The following is a 17,532-nucleotide window of genomic DNA, read 5'->3' on the forward strand; positions in this document are numbered from 1 at the left end:
ATGTGCCCCTCTCGAAGAACCATACAGGCACCAGGGACCCCATACCCTGGGGCCAATAACTTTACTACTAATGGAGGTGTGGCAATTGGACCCCTCCCAAAGCCCAAATGGGCCCGGGGACCACTTCCCACTACGCCATATATTGAAAAAAAGGGAAGGGTGCGCGTGTTCAACCTCCGTGGGACCCTATCCTTCTAGGGCTGAAAACCGCACTGTTAGGGGAACGGGCGCATGGCCAACCAAGCCCAAATGGGCCCCGAAGACTGCATTCCCTGGGGACATTAAAAATAAAGGGAAAGCAGCATGGGGCCCTTTCGTAAGCTCCATGTCAACAATTAAATGTAATCAACGTTTTTATCCACCAACGCGTTTCTGTCATTACGCTTGATTACAGTGGTTAGTCTGTAAACAATTAAGTTCAATATAGTTCATATATATATACATTTTTGGGGCGCTTAATATCTTCAAAACTACTGATTTTTTTTACATCAAATCACAAAAAAACACTTTCTGGACCCTGATTTCGCTTCCTGACAAATCGGATGTAAATCCGTTCAGTAGTTTTTGCAATATTGCTTTCTAAAAAAGACTAAGGAAAATGCATGTGGGTATTCTGTTTTTAGGGTCCCCCTTTTTTTTAAACGGTCCTCGATTGGTGGATCACCCGATACTTTCCAGGAAAGAGATGAGTTGGGAGGGTGGGCATCAAATGGTGCTAAAGTTATTAGCAATCCAACAAGCGCTCTGGAAAATCAGACCCAGGTGTGTGGGGGGGGAGGGGCGTGTGTGTGTATATCTATGTATATATCTATATATATATATATATATATATATATCTATATCTATATCTATATCTATATCTATATCTATATCTATATATATATATATATATACACGTACACAGAGGGACAGTGGTATTCATTAGTAATTTGAACAATGTTGGTCTTTAATATTCATGAGTAACGTCGCCCATGACGACGTTTAACACGTCATGCAAAGTGTCATTATAGCACTGTGGTGAAGCTGCAGTAGAAAACTGGGGAATCAACTGACAGACTGCAGTTAATAGTACATGTTTTACCCAGCATTTCAGAATTGTTTCTCTCATGGTTGGGGGGAAAAAGTGTGAGCTTTTATAAAATGTATTCTCGTTTTAGCTTTTGGAGCACATTCCATAACCTCTTTTAAAAAATACAGTTCCCACAAGCTTGGTTCATCAACTGATCAGCATTTTTCACAGGGTAAATTCTCCTTAGAACACACCACAATTCCTAAATTATTGTACTACAAACAAATGATAAATATTGTGACTAAAATCTGTTATCAGCCAACAGTTGTGCTTAGTTTTGTGACCCTCAAAAACCGGCTTTCACTACAATGTATTTTGATGGGGACAACATCCGAGAGTGCTACAATAGCTGACACAATATGTTATCTGTGCGATCAAGGTCAGGGTCCCTCTGGGATCTTCCCACATGACCCTAGGGGGTCGGGATGTGCTCACCCTGCCTCCTTACAGTTTTTCCTCAATTCGTTTTCAGGACACAGGGACCATTTCCCCAGCCAATCAGGACTGACAAATCCTGTTAAAATTGGTCAATCAAGACACCAACGGTCCAGATGTTATTATAGTTAACGAAGGCGAATGCCTTCATCCCCAACCTACCTCTTTAAAAGCATATTTCTTAAAAAATACTGAACGGATTTACCCCTACTAACAAAAAGCATGCTTTCGGAGAATAGTTCAAATTTTGTGTCAAATTTGGTGTAAGTCTGTTCAGTCATTTTTCTGTATCGAAGAGCAAACCTTACTAGGGAATTAACATGGGGAACTGAAATTTTGGGACCTACTTGTTTTTGTGCTCCCGCTTGATGGAAACTAGCCAAACTTTCCATGCCAACACTGTACAGAATGTAGTGAAGTTTAGAATAATAAATGTTCACTTCGTTCAAGTCAGTAAGTAGGTGATAGAGAGAGAAGGGTGGAAGAGGACATTGTAGTTTTGTGTTTTTGTATTAGATGAGTGCTGTAATGTTTAGTTACTGTTGTACCATTTGGCTTTGCTAGATTTTGTGTTTACTTTGTGGATTGTGTTGCAGTGGTATTAAGTTTGATTTTTGCGTAAATGAGGTTGTGTAAATTGTTTAATTTCCTATGTTGAGTTGTGGTAGTGATGCTGTGTCAGTTATTTATTTATTTTACATGTTACTATATCACACTGAAATTGAGTCAAACAGTCCGGAAACAGAATTTATAACAGCTCTGGTAACAAACCCAAATTTGTTCAAAGCAGGGACAAATCAAAATTAAAGGGAAAAAACAGGCGCTATCTGTGCGATACTAGTGAGCATCATGGTTACAGCAAAATATGCCTTGCTCTTAAGCAGAAGTGAAGCAATTGTGGTATTAAAGGCCACTACGCAAAAGTGTATAGGACGAACAAATGTGCTAAATGTGTCTCTGAAGAATCTTGTAGTGTAGAAAGAGGTCTGAAAATGAATAGTTTAATATGATAATGAATGTCAAAGAGTAATTGACACTAAATTTAAACATAAACAATAATATTTGTATGGGTAAGCCAGATTCCTGGATGACAACAGTCAGTGTTTCATCGAGCATTTATGCGGATTCTGGCTCACCCTATAGTAACCAAAGAGGTTTGGAAGGAGATGTTTGTGAACAAAATAGGAGAGTTTTTACTTGAGTCTGATATACATCCAGGCGGATATGGTGGATAAAAATCCCAAATGTCTTTCATAAAAGGTTAGGCAATCTAACAGGATTGGAACTCAAGATTCAGTTGAAGAGTGATGCCTGCCCATGGGTTTATAAAGTCAGGACTGCGCCTATGCTGGTAAGTGTGGAACCTAGATGGCAGCCTAACAAATGATATTTTTGTCTGTAAGGGAGTACGACAGGGCTGTGTTATCGCCACTACACTATTCACCTTGTTTATAAATGGGTTAATAGGAGAGTTATATGATTGTGGAGGCGATCCCCAAAATTAGCTGGAAGCCCTGTGCCGTCACTGCACTTTGCAGATGATACAATGCTCATAGCCAGGACGTCAAAGGGGATTCAGAACATCTCATACAAGTTTGCAAAAGCCTGTAAGGATAGGGGTTTGGAAATCAACTGCTCGAAGACTAAATACATGGTGTTTAACTCCTATAAATCAAATAAGGGTAAACTGATGTTGGGCTTCCAAATTTTGCAAGAAGTTGAAGTATTCGACTAATCAGGAGTCCGAATCAGTGACAGGCTGGTCTGGTCACCCCAAATTGAAAAGAGTGTTTTAATTTTCCAACATGTTGACTGTGCAATAGCAGCGAAGGCAAGGTGGTCCGTTTTCCGACCGTCCTCTGGAACTACATAGGGCCAAGGGTCTAGAGTCAGCACTGTATGGGGCTGAGTTATGGGGGCTGGAGAATTTAAAGCAGCTAGTCTCTGCCGAGAATACATTTATAAGGGAAATCCTTAATTTACCACTTAATACCCCTCTTTTGCCGTTAAGACTTGACCTTGGTCTTAGATCCATTAACAACCTTGCCATTCTCAAGGCACTCTTGTTCTGGGTCAGGCTATGGACCAGTAGTACACAAGTCTTAGTGAAGGAGGCCGTGGAAGAGCTAATAATCCTACAGAAACAAACAGGTCATCTTGAGTGGTTCAGTAGGGTTAAGGAATGGCTCCTCGGGCTGGGGCCTCTGTGGGAGAAGCCCGGGTCTATCGAGAGAAAAATCGTCTACCTCCTCAAAAAAAGATTCTGTGAGTATGCGGATACTCACATCGATGTAAATGCACATGGCATCTTAACCTCTAGCTTTACAAATGTAAAAGGCTGGTTTAGCTTTGAAACATTTATGGATGATATTGAACCCCCTACAATCAAGAGCACTCTATATTCAATTCAGGTATGGGGTTTTCCCCTTAAATTCAAGGAAAAGTTCCTGGGCAAACTCATCTGTAACACCACTGTGTCCGACCTGTCATTCTCTTCCTGAGACCACTGACCATTTTCTTTTTTCCTGTCCTTTCAATGCAAAGCACTGGATAAACTGGCTAATCCCTGCTTGTCGTTTGCGTTCTTTTTCACGTTCCACTGATGCTATACGCATCTTTAGAACGGACACACCTAAGTGGCTAGTATTTTCAATCTCGAGATACCTGCTCTATGTTTGGTGGACAAGGTTAAAAATAATAAACTACGATTCTGGGAATGCAAACTGAATACGTAAATTACTCGGCCATGGGGTGAGCAGAGGATTATTTGTTTTTTTTACTCCAGGAATCTTAAAAAATAAAAAACAGGCCTCTTGTAATGTGAATTCATTCTTCATATTAATTATATGTGACACCATGGATTTTTTGGGCAATTTGTTTTGATCTCATTTTATTAATGATGTAATGGACTTTTTATCCTTTTATTACTGACTGTGAAATGTTGTGATGTAAATGATCATGTTATTGATCGAATAATAAACTACTACTGCCTAGGTGTCGATTTGCGTCACTTGAACAATGTCATTGACCTATTTCCCTTTTTTTTTTTTTTAACATCATTTTTATTGCATCACCAATAGAAATGTACAGACAATATAATCATCAGTAAATATACAGCATGTACAAGATTATTATGGTCCAGTCCTTCTCCATCCGGGGGGTCCCCCTCGTCCTCGGTGTGGTTGACCTCATCCCTGGTCACTTCTCGTAACTCCTTACAACGTCTGACCGCTACATTAGGCAAATATCTCTGGGTTGCTTTTGTGGTTTTCACCCCTCCCCCTCCCCAAATTTCGGTACCCCAACACCTCTCCAAACCAGCCTCCCACCCACCCTCCCCCGTGGTCGCTCAGCGCTAGGTTAAAAGTGTAAAAGTGTCCGGTGTGTTGAAGGAGGAAGTAGTCATTCGCTAAGGTGTGTTCTCCTGTGTAGTGATAGGGTCTGCCCGGTCCAGTTCGCTCTCGCCCTCCTGCCCCTCATCATCCATATCACGGAGCGCCTGCACCATCACTTCCCATGCAGTTGCCCTTTCCAGAGCCTTCTCGTCATTCAACCTCCAGGCCATCTGATACCGTAGAGTACTTTCACACGCGGCCCATCTCAGACACTCCCCATACCATCTTTTATACGTGGGTCCCACTCTGGACTTCCAGTTTCTCGTGATCTCCCGCTTGGCCAGGATAAGCCCTAAATCTATAAATTTACTAGTCGTCTTGTTCCTAGGCGTGTGAGGGAACCAATGAAGGACGCCAACCGCTTTAGTGAACTGGATATCCCTATCTGTCGCGCCGTTAAGGGCCCGCCCAACTTCCTGCCAATAGTCTCCCAGAGAGGGGCAATCCCAGAGCATATGGCCCAAATCCGCCCCAATGGTGTTACATCTGGGGCAAGCAGCATCGGCCACCCCAAAATACTGTTGGATTTTCCCGGGGTGAGGTATGCCCTGTGAATGACAAAGAAGTGAATTAATTGAAACCTGGCATTTCTCGAGCTCTTCCGTGCCCGCCTTAGCAACTGGCCCCAGGTCGTTTCAGGTATCTCCACTTGAAGGTCCAGCTCCCATTTAGCCTTCAGGGCTGCCAAAGGCTGCAAGGCCTCCCGCTGCATCCTAGAGTACAAGCACGTGACAGCCTTAAAAGTTCCCGCCGCCATCATAGTGTACTGGCAGGCCATCGAGGTGCCCGGTTCCTGCAGCCCTTCCCCCCAGTGGGCTTGCATAGCGCCCGTGACTGCTGCGTGCAGCAAGTAGTCGCCCCTCGGAAGGTCAAATCGCTCCTGCAGGTCCTGGAACGGCAGCAACACCCCATCTTCGTAGAGATCACCCAGCATTTGTATTCCCGCCTCCTCCCATCCTAGCAAGCGCGACCAGTCGCCTCCATGTGGGAGGGCGGTGACCATCCCCAGCGGAATTTCGGGGGCATACATAAGGCGGACACCCGCCCGCCTACGGGCCCGGTCCCAGCATAGCCGGAATGTCTGCTCCTCGACCGTCAGGTCTCCCACCCGGAGCTTCTGGTGCAGCGTAATGTACGCCAGAACGTGCCGCGGGGTGCCTTCCACTCTCGCGTCCTCGGGGCCTCTATATACTCTCGCCACCTCCTGAGTAAAAATCTGCAGCTGCGCGGCTAGGTAATACCCTTCAAAATCCGGCACCGCCATACCTCCTTCATCTTTGGGGCGCAACAGAGTGTCGAGCGCTATGCGCCTCCGTCCCGAGCCCCATAAAAAAGCTATGACCAACGACCTCAGGCGTTTGAAAACAGAGCTCGGGATCCATACCGGGAGTGTCCTAAAATAGTACAAAAGCCTGGGCAGGGCTATCATTTTAAGCAGGGAGATTCTACCAGCCAGGGATAGCGGCAGAGTCGCCCAGAAGTCCATGGATCCCCGCAGGGCATTAATACAGCGAGTGATGTTGCCGTCCAGTAGGTCGGTCGGGGTATGATAAATATAGACCCCCAAATAATGCAGACAACGCGGCTCCCACCGGAGTTCCTGAGCAGTGAGTGGGCACGGTTCTCCCGGCCTCAGGGGGAACAGGCAGGATTTAGGCCAGTTGACCCTCAGGCCCGACAACCGGCCGAACTGCCCCAGTAGCTGCCGCGCCCCCTGGAGCTCGGGGCCCGCATCGGCCAGAAACATCAGCAGGTCATCTGTATACAGGGAGATGAAGTGCGGCCTTCCCCTAAATGATAAACCTGCGTAGTGGCGGCCCAGTCTGGCCTCCGCTGCGAAGGGTTCCATCGCCAATGCGAATAGGAGCGGGGATAGGGAACAACCCTGTCTAGTGCCACGCCCGATCGGGTATTGTCTCGAGATCAGTGTGCCCACCCGAACCCTCGCTACCGCCTCGGTGTACAGGACCTTGGTCCATTTTATGTATCCGTCCCCCAGCCCGAAGCGGCGCATCACCTCATACAAGTATCCCCATTCAAGGCTGTCAAATGCCTTCTCAATATCAATGGAGAGGACAAATGGGGAGACGGCACCCGGCCAGCCCGCACCCATCAGTCTCGTAAGTCTACGAATGTTATGAGTGGTGTTGCGTGTCGGTATGAAACCACACTGGTCACCGTGAACAAGGCTTGTCATGTGTACCAGCAGTCTGTTGGCCAGAATTTTACTGAGGATCTTGTAGTCCGTCGTCAACATAGACAACGGACGGTACGAGGACAGAGCCGCACCCTCTCTGCCCGGTTTCAAAAGCGGGATCATGAGGGCCTCGCACATGGAGCCCGGGAGTCGACCCCTCTCCTGTGCCTCATTGTACACCTCGCGCAGCCGTGGGGCAAGGTATTCTAAGTATTTACTATAAAATTCGATCGGTAGCCCGTCAAGTCCCGGGGTCTTATTTCTGGCCATCTGTTTTACTGCACAACCTATTTCTCCAAGAGAGATGGGCCGACCTAGCTCTTCCGCCTCCGAGTCCTCCACTCGTGGTAACTGTAACCCGTCCAAGAACTCTTCAAGCTCCTCCGCCCCTCCCGTTCCACCACTCTCATAGAGCCCCTCATAATAAGCACGAAATGTATTCAGGATCCCGGGTTGAGTGTGGCAGGGCTCCTCCCCTGTCTCCTGGATCCTCATGATAGGCACTCCCCTCCGAACTGGGTTAGCGAGCCAAGCCAGCATCGACCCCGCCTTATCACCTTCCGCATGCGCCCTCGTCATGTACTCCTTGTGATCGAAGCTACGCAGCCGCTCCAGCTCTACCGCCAGCCCCTCCCGTGCCCCGCTAAGCCCCTCCTGCAACTCAGGGTGATTCGGGCGCCTCTTCTCTAAGTCCCTCAGCCGTGCCTCAGCCTTATCTAAGTCATCCAACAGAGTTTTCCGAGCCCCAGCCGTGTGCCCAATACAGTGTCCCCGCACCACCACCTTAAACGCATCCCATTCTACCGCCCTCGTAGAGGTCGAGCCACTGTTCTCCTCAAAGTACCTCTCAATGCACTCACCCAGGGCCTCCCTGAACAACAAGTCATCTAGGGTGTCGGGCTGCAGGCGCCATGTTGGCACGCAGTTAACAGTCACCATCCAGTCCAGAGACATCAGCAAAGGGTTGTGGTCCGATAGCGTCCTGGCCAAGTATTCCGCCCCTCCCACCGCGGGGAGCACACACGCCGAGCAAAGAAACGCATCCAGCCTCACATGCAGGTCATGTAGGTGCGAGTGAAAGGAGTAGTCCCTAGTGGTGGGGTGCAACGCCCTCCATGCATCCGTGAGGGCCCAGCTCTCCTGCCATTCCAACCTACGCTTGGCGACCCTATGCACTGGGGACGCGCGCAGCGGGGGATGGGACCTATCTAGTAACACATCCTCAACCGAGTTGAAGTCCCCCCCCAAGAGGACCGGCCCTGCCAAATAACCCGCCAATTTGCCCGAGATGGTAGACAAGAAGGCGGGCAGGTCTACATTAGGAGCATACACATTACAGAGAGATATCACCCTGCCTCTCAGCCTCCCCTCCACCGCCACATATCTGCCCTCCGGGTCCACCAATGACTTTGTGACCTGGAAGGGGACCCCCGCCCGTATCCAAATCAGTGTCCCCCTTGCAAATGCTGAGAATGTCGTGTAAAATAGCTGTCCCCTCCAGCGCCTTTGCAGAGCAGCCCCTTCTTGCTTATTAAGATGTGTCTCCTGCAGGAACGCTACATGAACCCCCCTACGCTTGAGGTACGCCTGAACTTTATGTCTGCGCGTCATGGACTGCATACCCCGCACATTCCAGGTTACACATTTCAACGCCCCGGTACTAGCCATCCCCCCCTACACAACCGGACCAGACAACAAAGAACAATGTTCTCACAAGTCCCGCGACCACGGGCCCACCCACCCACCCACCCTCTCCAAACAGGATGCCGAACCCCTCCAACAACAACTACCCCCCGAGCAACCCCAACTGCTCGCAACTCCCACCCCCCCAGGACAGGCCCCCCGCAACTGGAAGTACCCCCATCCAAACCAACACTCCCGACCACCCCTCAAGGAAAGGTGGTAATGGTCGCAGTCCCCACTGCGGTGACCTTAGGGGCCAGTAAGGCGTGGCTTGATGCGATAGAACCTCAAAGCAAATCAGCCCCGCGCACTCCACCCCGCAATCCCCACATTACAGATCCCCAAAACCTCAAGTATTAGCGTTCCACTGCCACGGGCCCAGTGCCCCGGTGTCCAACCAACGAGTTCACTCCACCAGTTCAGTTCAACACGCCTCTAGTATCTCCTCCGAAGTCTGCGGTGTCACAATAGGGCCCCGGGCTCCACCAAATTCCGATTGTCCCGTCTCCGAGCCCGTGCCCGGTTCCTCCGATTCCGTGCCCTTCCCGGACTGACTTCTGGCGGCCCTGGATAAGTCCGCTACCGCCTGTAGCGCCGCCTGCCTCTCCGCCTCCGTCTGCGACACCGATGGCTTTCCGGTCCTCCTGCGGTTCCTCCTGATCCGTTGGGATTGCCTGATCGGTTGCGCCACCTTAGCCTCCTCCTCCCTGGCCTTAGCACCGTCCGTTCCCGCTTTATAAGTTTCCCACCAGTCCCAAGCGTCCGCGGAGGTCGTGAAGAATAGTGATTGCTCATCCACCACCACTCTCAGCTTGGCGGGGAACAACAGGGAGTACTTGATGCCTTCCTTGCGGAGCTCCCGCTTGAGGGACAGAAAGTTCGCCCGGAGCCGCTGCGTCTCAAATGTATAATCCGGGAACATGGTGACTCTGTTGTTGTCCACTTGAAAGGGCCCTGCCTCTCTCGCCCTCTGTAAAAGCCAGTCTCTGTCCCGGTAATGGAGCAACTTGAACACCACTGGGCGAGGAGGAAGGCCCAAGGCTGGCGGGCGCGCTGGAACTCTATGTGCCCGTTCCAGGGAGAAGAAGGGGGACAACCCCTCCGGTGCCACCTCCGTCCGCAGCCAGTTATCAAGGTAGCCCACCATGTCATCGCCTTCGATTTTTTCCGGCAGGCCCACTAGGCGTACGTTGTTGCGCCTGTTCCGGTTTTCCGCATCTTCGGCCCTCCGTTCCAGCACCTTCAAGCGGTCCATCACTTCCGTCAACTGGGCCTTCACAGTTGTTTGGCCCGGGGCTAATTCCTTAACCGTGATCTCCACGGACTTTACCCTGTCCTTAAGTTTATCATGGTCGGCCTTCAGGAGGCCCAAACCCGTCGCCACCTGAGCTATGTCTTGTTGTAGGGCGTCCTTTGTGGTAGCGATGGCCTCTAGGATACGATCTTGCATCCGCTGCAATGCCGCTTGGTCTCGCTCCGCTCCCTCCGCAGCCTCAGTATCGGTCGCGCCATCTCCCTTCCCCTTCGGCTTCCCCATCTGGGCCGGCCCGAGCGGTGGCCTCCGAGTATGTTCCTGGTCGCTCTCCGAGCGTCGCCGGGTTTCGCCCTCCGACGGGGTCCCCGGATCCAAGGTTATCTCCAAGAAGCAGGAACTCCGAACGACCGTCGGCCCGGCTGGCGCCAGTCGTGCCAGGGGCCCAGGGCTTTCGTCACTGGGACACTGCCGCACTATCGTCGCCACTACCAGGGGGCGGTCCCCAGCCACCGCCCGAGGGTGCGCCCAAGGTCCACTCCGACACCTCGGGAGAGGCGCGATACAACCGCCAGCACCTCTGATTTGTCAGGGAGCAGTCCTTAGCGGGTCTCCGGGCAGATGTCTCCGTCGTCTCCAAGTCTCATGCCACCGCCGCCATTTTAGGGTCTGCGACTTCTCGCCCGGGTCCAACTTTCAAAGTCGAAATACTGCTGTGGAATGGCTCGGCGTCGTCCTCCGTGGGCACCGGACCCTCCGCAGTACCTTCCAGTACCGGATGATATCGATTACATCGGGGTCCGATCAGATTTTCAGGATATTTTCCGGGATCGGGCACGGAGCTCCGAGCTCACGCTGCCTACCTCCTCGGCATCCAAGCCACGCCCCCATTGACATATTTCCCTTATATAAAAATCAACAAAATGGTTACATCTCTCAAAGGTGCAAAACAGCTCTCACCCACTGACTTGCCATCTGCGTAACCTTAATTCTCATTAACACCCGATTCTATGAAACTAAAAGCATTCACTACTCCTGATAATTGTTTTCAATTTAAACGTATGCCATTCGGGTAAGCGCAGGTGCAGCAGTCTTTCAAATGTGGATATTTATTTAATTTGTTTGGAAAAGAGCAAAGCATAGGGTTTTTTCAAGATATCTTGATATTCGGGAAGAGCAGGAGTAAACATGATTTCAAATTAGAGAAGGTGATAAGCATTCTTGAGTCCAAATGGGCTGACGGTAGAATTTACTAAATGTAAATTTGCGGGGAAAAAGTGTGACATACTTAGGACATGTGATTGATGAATATGGTGTAAAACCATAGATGTCATTAGTGTACAGTATTTAAGGTTTACCTACACCGAGACGAAAAGATATTAGATTCTTTTTTAGGTCTTGCCGCACATTGCACTAAGAATTATTTCTGAAGTTCGCTGAGAGATGCTATAACATTTGACAGTTGTTGAAAAACAGGAACAAATTTGAATTGTCACCACAGTGTGAAGAAGATTTTTGCCACATAAAAAAGTCAAGTAAGTAATGCGACTAAATTGTTTTTTTTTCGATCCTAATGCACACTGCATCATAACAACAGATGCACGTAATAAAGGATTAGGCGCAAATGTTATGGAGCTGCCCCGAATAGGAGTATACTGGAAGACGATACCTAGAATATTACAGACTTGCACAGGTCGAGAATTACCTTTCGAATGGCCCGTATACCTGCTGCACCAATTCAGGAGGACGACTGCCACCAAGGTAGGGTCTAGGTTCCTAGATTTAGGGATAATAGTAGCTAAAAGGCTCCTAACTAAACGGTGGAAAGCGGCGGACCCACCACATGTGCGGGCGTGGCGTCACTCGTTGGCAGGGGCCAAGGCTGAAAGCATCTCCATCAGGCGGTAAGAAACGTTAGGACTGTGTCGAGAGCCCATAGCAGCATGTTGGGACAACCTCTTAAACGAACTGCAACAGATAGAGGTAGGCGACCCTTTAGATTCGCCTAGTCGAGACGTGAGAGGATGTGTGCATGGATCTAGTGAACCATGCACAGAGCTAACGGGCACACAACGACATTCCATGGGCACATATAGACTACTTAAGAAAGTTAATAGGCACATCACACATGGGGGACCTGCAGTAACAGATAAGCAAGGAAACACTACACAAGCATGCGCAAAGATGGAGAGAACAGATACCATGGGGAGGTCATTGTTCTTGTTCATTCTTGATTCATCTGTTCATAAGCCCAAGGTGTCAGAACTGGAAAATGCATAGGTTTCTTTTCTTTTGAAGGAATAGCTGTCAGGATTCGCTGGACAGTCATGTTATGAAATGTGTAGAAAACATCTGATGTTATACTAAAGTGATGAGTAATACACATACATATACTGCTACAGATGTTTGACTGTGTGAAAAGATGTCACAAATAATTGTTTCCTTGCATACTGTTGCATACAAATCAATAAAACAGATTTGAACAAAAAAAATAAAGGATTAGGCGCAATGTTTACACAAGGAAATCGTAAAGGTGAAGAATGAGCTATAGATTTTGCTTCTAAGTCTTTAACTCCAACTGAAGAAAGGTGCCTTACAATAGAAAAATAACCTTTGGCCTCTGCTTGGGCTTTTGAACATTTTCAGTGTTTGTATGGGGTAAACCGATCACAATTCATCGTGATCATAAATCACTGGTAACATTATTGACAATGGAGGGAAAGATAACTGCTTCTGCAAGAATAGCTAGAATATCAATGTAAATGCAGGACTATATCTACAAGATTGTGCATATTCCAAGAAAGGATAAAATCATAGATTTCTTATCTTGAATGCCTATACAATTAGAAGAATGTGATGGTGACAGGTGGAAGGATTTCCATATGGCTCCTGTACATGATAATGGGCTGCCTGCTGTGAATAAGGAGGCGTGCGTGGATGAATACTAGAAATATGCTGTTTTACAGGAAGTGTATACATTTGTTTCTGATATATGCCTAAAATGGAGTTCTTGCCTGTGACCATTAAAACGTTCTGGGAAGTAAGATCAGAAATTTCTTTGGAGGATGGTGTGATTTTAAGGGGCAACAGGATTATTCAATCTAGCTTACGTGGTACAATCACACAAATATGTCTTGAGGGACATTTTAGTACTGTGCGTGCCAAATCAGTGGTCAAGAAACTGCGTAGGTGGTCTGATCTTGGCAATGCAGTGGAATGCACGGTCAGGGAATGTGTTGAGTTTTCTAGGACTGACAAATTCCTTTAAACACCTTCCATCACCAATGGGAAAATACCCCAGCAATCCTTGGGAATCCATTGACATATTGAGACCTGTAGACTCGCCTCAAAGAAATGCTACTGTGATTATTAATTTGTTTTTTAAGATGGAGAAGGTGGACACTGAATTCATTTTAGTCTTACTTCAACAAGTTTTTTGTTCCGAGGGAATTCCTACTACTGTGTTGAGTGATAATGGAGTGCAATTTAAGTCTCATGCATTGAAGTCATATTTTCAAAGAATAGACGTGAAACACGAAACCATTTCCATGTACAATCCGGTTGACGCTGATATAGTTGAGAGATTCGACAGTGTCATTAAAGGTGTGATTCCATCTGCGTATGCAAACAATCTGGACTGGGTTGTTCAGTCAAAGAAATCTGTGTGGGCTTATAGAGTTACATGGAATGTAGCTACTGGGTTTGCATAAGGAACCCCAGTATCATGGCCAAAGGAGAAAGCAAGGTTTATGACCCAGAAGACGTTGTGGAGGTAATGCTAATCAGTTGGGAAATGGCAAAGTGTCTAATTTCAAATGTGTGTCTATGGGAGTGAAGGAAATGTGGAAGGACTTCTGTCAAACATCCAATGAAAGGGATTGTGATTGGTTGGATAAGGAACATACTACAACTAGTATGTATACAGAGGGGTAAAGTGGATAGAGAAGTCACTAAAGAAATTATAGAACCCCAAGGAGTGACTGGACCTCTGTGGTATGAATGATGGTGTGGTGTTGGATGTGAAGGAACCTGATCTAGTAAAGTTCTGTATGGAGGTGGGTTGTCATTGGAACCCAATTTAGCAAATCTTTAGAGTGTAGATGTGATTTGCACATGTGGGTTCATAGCCCATCCTCATTGCCACTGAAAAGGGGTCACACACTCCGGAAAAGTAGGAATACCAGTTTATTCAACCATCAACATCAACTGTCCAGGCATCAACTGCCAACTAGAATACTCCCCCTCACCTGTGTTCCACGCGGGAAACTTACATACCAATACACCCAACATTCCATTCAGTACCAAACCCATTACACACCTGGACCCGTGGTTGTTAGGGAGCTTCATATACAACAGAACTTATACATATGAAGGTAAGTGGATAGAAAAAAACAACTCACCTTTGGCTCTGCTGGTGTGAACCCGAGCACGAACCCAGACAACTTCATCAGCTTTATTTACCGTCAAGTCTTTCACTTTGACCAATACTCTCTCTGTTTTAAAAAAAAATATGCGTTCAATACTCAAGTATCACTAACTTAAGAAATTTGTAATATGACTAAATTACAGAAATATTCACTTGAGAGTACAAATAAGGCATAAAACATTAAGATAGACCAAGGATTCGTCCTCTGTTCATTACTACATGCATTATATAGCTCCAACAATGATTAATCTCGATTGATTTCCTACATTTCGGTAATTATTTTAGAGAAGGTTTGTTATGGCAGATTTGAATTTCGATCCTCCAAGACTTAGGGGCATATGTATCAAAAAAGACTTTTGCTATTCTCACATTGCGATTTTTAGAGAATCACAATTAGAGAATCGCAAAATGCAATGTATGTAGGATTCGCTAAATATTTTGAGAATCCTACATATTTCTTATTTGCGAATCCCAAATTGAGATTCGCAAATAAGGAATACCTTCCCATTCATTCCTCTGGGCTAGGAGGCGTATAGGAATGAATGGTAAACATTCTCAATTTGCGATTACCAATTAGAGAATCGCAAAATTGAGAATGCAATATCAAGGTTGCAAGGGTGCCAAAAGGACACCCTGTTGCACCCCTGAGATATGTATGTGTGCACATGTGGTGCACATACATGCCCTATGGGCATGTATGTGTGCCACATGGCACTTTGAAAAATGCACAAAAGTGCATTTTTCAAAGAAATCGCAAATTACCACCAACTTGAAGTTGGTGGTAATTTGCAATTCCTGAAGGCCAAATCGCAATTTTTCTGTGCTTCCTACATTGCATTTAAGGAATCTCAATTTGCGCTTCCTTAAATGCAATCGCAAAATAGAGAATCACAAATTTTGCGATTCTCTAATTTGCGATGCCCTTTTGGGATGGTATAGCCCAAAAGGCCTTTTCCCTTTTGCAAACAGCCCGATTCTGAGAATCGTCCCGTTTGCGAACGGGAAAAGGGCTTGATACATATGGTGGAGAAACGTGGCTCAATGGTTAGAGCGGCAGACCCTGAATGCAGAGGTCTGGCCCGGGACCAGGGTTCAATTCCCGCCTCGGCGGCTCTTGGACTCAATTTCCCCGGACCTGATAATTCTCACCTCGGTGCCTAGTCTAATCATGGGTCCCACTCTGTGACGCTGGGCAATAGCTTGCTTAATCTCCTCAACGGCACCAGCAGCGCTGTGGATGCCTGGCTTCACCTTGAGGGTGCCCAGGAGTGGCCATTTCACAGGAAAGCCAGGATGGGTTCCACAGCGGAATGAATACAGCGCTACGAGGCCTCCGGGTAGAAGTGCGCTATATAAATACTCTCTCTACATATGCTCCTTAAAAAGCAAGGAGAAATGAGAAGCTGTCGCAGTGAAGAGAATAATTAAACCACTAGAATTTACTACAGGTGACAAACTCATTGTTTTCTTATACTGATGACTCCAGCTCGAAGTGTGACAAAGGAACATCATTAGGGAATCGTCCCGCAACTCGCCAGTTCAAATAATGTAGAATTAATTTCTAATACGGGTAAATGATACGTGCAGTGATTGATCTGGAACCCCCAACACTAGTAAAAGTGGGTAATTATTTTGCTCCTAAACTACAGCATGTGTAAATATACTCATAGAATATGAAGCGGCCAGTCTATCCAGGTTTCTGGATGATTTTGACTTGACTAAGCTTTGCTCCAAAAATGTAATGGTCCGGCAGGTGTGTAGCATTTTCAAGGGCACACAAACGTAATGTGAAAGAGTCTGCGACTCTACAAACCATTTACAGAATATTTGGACATACACTTAGTTTGGCATACAAAAAAAACACATCAATTTTAGTATTGCGCGGTAATCATTAGTAGTCATCTCCCTTTTTGGGGTGAAACAATAAGCTTGTCTATCTGCAAACATGTGTTAGGCACATTTATAGTGTCAAGCTTCTATGGTAGGTGTATTTTGTGAGCAGCTGCCAATCTCTTTCACAGAAACACGCACGGTGACTGTCATCCATATCATAACTACCCCTGTATCATAATTTCCCCATTCACTGTAAGGCTAGAGAAGCCCTGCAACCTTTTTATCTAGTTTGGCACAAAAAGGGGGATATTAATGATGCTGCTGTAGCAGTGGCGCTGGGCCCTAGGGTGAGAGGGACCAACAGAATCTCAATTTTAGTTGTCTTTTACTACCATCCCATAGGCCACCTGGGTCAGTTCCCTTAACCCCTTGCATGCTGATGACGGCCCCCGTCCGTCATGCAGCATGGTGGGCCTATGCTGATGACAGCTGGGGGCCGTCATGAACCCGGCCACTCTTTAGAAGTGCCGCACAGGCGCAGAATCGCGGCCGCACGTAAGGGGTTAATTGAAGTAGCGTCCTTTACATTCTTGCTGCGGCACTGGCACAATACCCGATAATTTGAAAACCGGGTATGGAGAACCACCACTCCAGATCCTTCAATTTAGTCAACATGGAACACAGTCCAGGGTGGATGTTGATTGTCAAATGAAAAATCAAGCTAAAAGCAAGTAAGGCTCTGGTAGTGACAGATAATATAAGCCTTAAGTAATGAGGCAGGCGAGGAAGTGAATTGGTAGTCAAAGTACATCAGTATTTAGACTGGTCATTGGAAGAGACACGTGGTTGCATGGTCCCAATGACCTCATAACATTTTAAGTCAAGGGCAAAAAAAATTAAACAGATTACTGAAGAGACTCCTGCAGCACCTGACAAATGGAAAGTTTTCATAAATCGATCCCCGGTCTAGAGATGTATAGCAATACATGTATAACAACGCTTAATTTCAAGGCTGCCACCAAGCAAAGTGACAATTTACCAACTTTATTTTGGTGAGGAGCCAATCCGATTAATCCCTCAATGCTTTTGATGGCAGCTTCACTGATAAATGATCTGCACTGACATTTGTAACTTACATTGGGTATGGATTTACTGATAAGCCTCTTTCCAGACTCCCTTATCCCTTTTCCTAATGGAGGCAATTTTTCCAAAATGAGGGATCCTCACCTTAAAAATCCTTGT

The 17,532-nt window shown here is 46.9% G+C and overlaps 1 protein-coding gene across 1 annotated transcript in view; it reads right to left on the reverse strand.

Moving 5' to 3' along the window:
- The window catches only part of DARS1 (aspartyl-tRNA synthetase 1), a 519,463-nt gene that overhangs the window by 223,862 nt on the left and 278,069 nt on the right, over nucleotides 1-17,532 (reverse strand). The window contains exon 5 of the mRNA XM_086957449.1: nucleotides 14,432-14,524. Within this exon, the coding sequence (XP_086813575.1) occupies nucleotides 14,432-14,524 (93 nt within the window). The remainder of the gene's footprint in view (nucleotides 1-14,431; nucleotides 14,525-17,532) is intronic.

Source organism: Lissotriton vulgaris, chromosome 2_1, assembly GCF_964263255.1.
Source record: "Lissotriton vulgaris chromosome 2_1, aLisVul1.2, whole genome shotgun sequence".
Classification (NCBI taxonomy): domain Eukaryota; kingdom Metazoa; phylum Chordata; class Amphibia; order Caudata; family Salamandridae; genus Lissotriton; species Lissotriton vulgaris.